This window comes from Chelonoidis abingdonii, chromosome 16 (genome assembly GCF_003597395.2).
Source record: "Chelonoidis abingdonii isolate Lonesome George chromosome 16, CheloAbing_2.0, whole genome shotgun sequence".
In the NCBI taxonomy this organism is placed as follows: Eukaryota; Metazoa; Chordata; order Testudines; family Testudinidae; genus Chelonoidis; species Chelonoidis abingdonii.
Genome location: NC_133784.1, coordinates 16,765,645 through 16,771,275, shown reverse-complemented (window position 1 = coordinate 16,771,275; position 5,631 = coordinate 16,765,645). Strand labels below are relative to the sequence as shown.

General features: G+C 43.2%; 1 protein-coding gene across 7 annotated transcripts in view; it reads left to right on the top strand.

Moving 5' to 3' along the window:
- Nucleotides 1-5,631, top strand: part of USP4 (ubiquitin specific peptidase 4) — a 143,721-nt gene that overhangs the window by 86,011 nt on the left and 52,079 nt on the right. Inside the window, exon 12 of one of the 7 annotated variants that reach the window (XM_075072956.1) lies at nucleotides 1,195-1,399. The exons of the other annotated variants lie outside the window; for them this stretch is intronic. Coding sequence (XP_074929057.1) covers nucleotides 1,195-1,308 — 114 coding nt within the window. The 3' untranslated portion in view covers nucleotides 1,309-1,399. Of the gene's footprint in view, nucleotides 1-1,194; nucleotides 1,400-5,631 lie in introns of those variants that run through there. 7 annotated transcript variants of the gene reach the window in all.

The following is a 5,631-nucleotide window of genomic DNA, read 5'->3' as shown; positions in this document are numbered from 1 at the left end:
ATCACTTGATCATTACCTGTTAGGTTCACTCTCTCTGGGGTACCTGGCATTGGTCACTGTCGGTAGACAGGATACTGGGCTGGATGGACGTTTGGTCTGACCCAGTATGCCATTTTTATGTTCTTGTTCTTATGACCTTATGATCCCGAGCAAAAATTAGAAAATATCCTGTGTTTGCAGAAATTCAGGAACAACTTGACCCTTTTATGTATCTGCTGTATGGCCGGATGGGTTTATCTGTTATCTGGAAAGGGGAGTGGACAATCAGGTGTCAAAAATTGCAGATGGCACAAAATTACTTAGGTTAATGAAGACTGGAAAAGACCAAGAAGCTTCAGAAAGATCAAATAAAGCTAAAAGAATGGGCAACATACTGCCAGATGAAAGGCAGTTCTGACAAATACAAAACAGTGTGCATTGGAGGCCATAATTTGTACTACTCGTACAGTTTGCTGTCATTTAAAATGAAAAATACCGAAGCATTATTGTAGATTCATCAGTGAAAACCTGCTCACTGTACAGTGTCCACCAAAAAAGCAAACATAAGTTGCAATTTATACAGAAATGGAAGGAAAATAATTCTGAAGATATTAGATCATTATGAATCAGTGACATAGCTTTATCTGGAATACTGGATTCAGTTCTGTTCACCCTATCTCAAAAAGGATATAGCAGAAACAGAAGGGATTCAGAGACAGGCAATAAAATTGTTATCAGCCTGGAAATGTTCTTTGAGTGACAATTGAAATGACACCCTGTTTAGTTTAGAGATGAGATTAATAGGAGGAGACCTTAGAGAGGTATATAAAATAATAAATGGCATAGATAGAATGTTTATAAGCATTCCCATAAAACAAGAACAAGGTGGACCTTCAATGAGATTGAAAGATAACACATTTAAAACTGATGAAAGCAAGTACTTTATGTGACACTCAATTAATGTGTGGAATTCATCGCCACTGGATAACATTGAGGCCAAAAGCTTAGCAGGATTTAAGAAAGGATTAGAAAATTTTATGGATAATTGGAACAATGCACAGATAAGGTAAAAATACAAATAGAAGATTTAAATGAACAAGGCAGCCTCTGGGGTCATGTGGAACCTTACTGTATGGACATGTTAAGTAATTAACCAGTGCAAGGATTCTTGCACCTTTCTCTGAAGCATCTGGTATTGTCCTCTGTCTGAATCAGGATATTGGATTAGACAATCCACGGGTGGCAGTTCGTTTTCAAGAACTTCTGTGCATCTCCACATGTGGGATAGCTGCCTCTGCTGATGAGCTCACAGAGCCCTCTTCAAAGTAGTACATGTTCTGAGGTTTTCAGACATTCAGCACCCGAGTTATAGAAGGGAGTGCACTTCTCAGCTGTCTCAGTTCCTTCTGCTGTGTCTCTTGACTACTGGTACGTTTAGTGCCCTGTTCTGTAGTTGAGGTATGTCCCTAAGTTTAACTGAGTTCTCAAAATTCTCTCCAGTGCTGAAGCTGTGCTCAGATTGAAACCTGCAAGGGGTTGAAAAGCTGTGCCCGTGTTGATGATGATTCCAGAATCAGATGCCCGAGTGAAGTTTTTGATCTGTTTGGGGGATTTCCCCCTCTTTGACCCAGTATGCTGCCTGCAAGGCATTCACACCCCAGGCTTTCCAGGACTGCCAACTGCAGCCCCAGCTGCACCTTGTCGAAGTGGCCCTAAAGACTCTTGAGTTGCTAGAAGGCTGTGTTTCTGTGCACCGCCCAGACTGACCTTTATCTTCATTGCTGCCCACACCAGCTGTATGGGCAAAGTTGTTTACTCTGGCCACAGCTTCAGCACCAGCTTTCACTAAGGACTTGAGTGCTGGGTCAGTTACCTTAGAGTCTGCTCCACGTGGTACAATCAAGATTCAACACAAAACAGTGCCTTTGGCACTGACTTCTGCCACAAAGGCAGCTCCAATGATCATCTAAGCTGGCACTAGCTTCTGCTAGGCCCCTTAAAGCACCAAAACACCTGGCTCTGCTTGTACAGCAGAACACTCCTGGCTCTGCCTCAGGCCTTCCTTCATAGGGCTCCAGCCTCAGCACTGATTACTGCTCTAATTCTGAGGAGGAGAAAAGGAAATGTTTGTCCAGCAGTGAAGTGTGTCCTAAAAAGAAACAGCAGCATTTCTGCTGGACTTTGCTGCAGCAGGAGCCCTGTTTGGGTTCTTCATGCTTTGGCACCATCTTCCTGCTTAGATATTTACCTCACTCATACATCTCATCATTGAGCCTGGAGTAGCTACCTAGCCCTCCTATCTGGGACTCCCAATTCTGGACGATTGCTGATCTGGAGATTGGAGGATCTTCTGTGCTGCCTGGCATGAGGACACAGAGCCTTCTGACTCCCTAAGGAGTCCAACTCATAGACTTATACAGAGTCCTTTAGAGCTTCTAACTATGGAACTATATTTGAGACTAAATACAAACTTTCAGAGTTGGCTGGACCTAGTGGCAGGGTGACCCCAGCTTGTCTTTTTCTCCAGTTCTAGGGCTTTGGGGAGTGTCCCATCAACACAGCCCCTGTTTCAGTACTAGGGCCTGATCTTATGGCACCAATACAAGTGGACCCAGCATCACAGCCTTATCCTCCTCTTCCTCTACCAACTCCCTGGTGCCTTCCCTGTTGATGTCTTGTAAGAGGTAATACTGAAAGATGTTTTTGTTTTTTTTTAAACTTTCTGAAGGGGGATGTCACTGGAGCTACCTCCCCAGATCACAACACTGGATCCTCAGTTGTGTCACTTTCCAGATATCAGTGTCAAGTGTTGCTGAGAAAGATCACTGCTGTTACAGCTGCCTATATCAACCAGAACTGTAAAGCTCTGAAGCCACTGTTGACATTCGCCCATTTTGCTCTAAGAACAAGCTGACTCTCTTAGCTGTGGTCTTAGAGCCAGCCATGGATTTTTGCTTTACTCCAGCATCTTTGCCTGCAGTCTCAGGAAGGTGGCTAGGATGTACCCAGTCCCTTCTCTGGGCCCTAGATACTTTGAACAGCACCCTACTCCTAATAGTCTGGTGGTGTCAGTAGCTTTGGTAAAGGGAAAGGAGATGAGAATAATTCATTCCACATCTAAAGATAGAGAGGGCAGGAGGATGAATTCCTTAGCCCACAAAGTCTATTCCTCAGGCTCCTAGGGGATGAGAGTGCAGACTACCAGGTGGCTATGGTGAGATACCAGTATGCATTGTGAGGAGCTATAAGTCCTGTTCTGGAGCCCTTTTTGTATGATGTGCCCTGTGAACAGTCATACATGTGTCTGACTCATTTGTGAAGACTGTGACCATGGCATTACTCTCCAGTGGTACTCCTGTTTCATTTGTCGGGTCTGTCTGCAGAACCACAGGCAAAAATCAAGTATTTGCTCTTTGAAGGCAGGATCTCATCCAGTGAGTCATTTCTTTCATCACTGAAAAGTTGAAATCTTTTAGGATCTCAGGCCTCTCCCTGAAGCTATCCAAGCCCTCTGCCTCTCAGAAGCAGAAGTCATTTCTCCAGCCTTCTGTTATCAAAGGCAAGAACCATATGACAAGAAGCAAACAAAACACAAACAAACTTGTCTTGCTTCTGGTCAGCCCAAGGCAGGTTTGACAGTGCAGTCCAGTACAGATTACTGGCCTCTGCACATCTTCCTCCTTGCTCCCTCTCTGCCTCTCCCTTCGGACCATCTCTGTTTGTTTCTTTTTACATCACATCTCATTGCTGGGTCGAAACAGTCTGTGATGGATATTCATCAGGTTCTGCACAATGCCTACTGCCTTCCCTGTCCCTTTTCGGTGACCCTTGTCACAAGAGTCCTTCTAGAGAAAGTGGACTCCTCCATGGTTCCTTTCATGAGGAAGGAGTTCCCTTTTGAAATGTGAGTGGAGAAGAATATTTGTTCCTGGTATCGCATCATTCCCAAGAAGATAAACACTCTTGGACCCATCCTGGACCTTGTCAGTCTAAATAGTTCCATCGTGATCTTGGAGTTCACACACCCATGCACACATACCTTCACCCCCCACCCCTTGGAAGCAATCATTCCTTCCCTCTTGCAAGGATACTGCAACCTGGTTCCCTACTTAAAAGATGCCCATTTCCACGTAACCATCAGGAAGGTGGGACGGACACATTAGCAATACAAAGTACTTTCCTTTGGTTGATCCATGGCCCCAAGGGTATTCACAAAATATCTGGCCAGAATAGCTGCTCATCTGAGGCCCGATCTACACTGAAAAGTTAGAATGATCTAGCTACATTGCTCATGGCTGTGAAAAATTTTTACTTCCTGTGCAATGTAGTTAGGTCAGCCTAACCTCCACTGATAGATGCAGCTAAGTTGACAGAATTCTTCCGTTGACTTGGCTACTGCCTCTGTGAGGAGTGGATTAACTATATTGATGGAAAAAACCCATCTGTGTAGGAAGTGTGTACACTAAAATACAACAGCAGTACAGTTGCAGCACCATAACTGTGCCTTTGTGGTGTGGACATACACTAAGATGTTACCCCTAATGGGTCCATATCTTTCCATACATAGACAACTGGCTGATAAGAGCCAGGTTTGTAGCAGATGATGAGACTCCATAGTCCATATTTGCCACTGGTTCCACAATGTGGGGCTTGCAGATCACCTAGGAGAAATCAACCCATATCTCTTCCAGAGGATCACATTCATGAGAACTGTTTTGGATACTGCTCAGGGGAAAGCTTCCTTACCAAAGAAAGTTTCCTCGGTATTTTTCAGATTCTTCCTGTGCTGAAGGCCACTCCAACTGAGACTACTCAATATTTCTTGAGGGCCGGTGTGATCACTGTAACATTGTATAGTTCCACCGTTGCATTAATTTAAATGGAATGAATGGGATAAAGATGTTAACATAACCTAACATTAACCAGAGTTGAATGAGGTCTGGGGTTTGGAATACAGAGACCTCTGCCTGCTTAACACCATTGCAAACACACCCTTTAAAAATCCTTTTTAACTTTTTATTAAAAATATAGAAAAGAAAGAGAAACAGTTTAAGCATTTGAAATGTAAAGTAGTAAATAAGGCTTTCTTTTTAACATTCTTTGTTCCCTTCTTTTGCTGGAGAGAGCTTTTAGAAGGAAAAATCCTTGTTTTGACAGTAATTTAGATTAGAGGTTCTCAGATTTTTTTTTGTTGATGAACCCCTTTTCAAATACAATGTTAATCACGGATTCCTAACTGAGAAACTGATTGAGAAAAGTATATGTGTACTTCATACAAACACATACTATTAGTAATGCTTTAAGAAAGACTATATTTACAAATACCAGGGAGATGGGTGTGCCTGCTTCTTACTGCAGTCTGTGTTTGTTGTGACATGTGCAGTGAGATAATTTTTTTTTTATTTTTTCGTAATATTTTGCAGACTCCCTGTGCAGTCTCTAGGGACCCTATAGGGGCCCCAGACCCCAGTTTGTAGAATAGTTTACACCTTGTAGAGAGGAGAGGTTTATGTTCATTAGGAACTGGGGAAACTTTTGGGATGGGAGGAGCCTATACAGAAGAGATGGGCTCCACCTAAACCAAAGTGGAACCAGACTGCTGGCACTAAACATTAAAAAGGTTGTAGAGCAGTTTTTAAACTAGGAGATGGG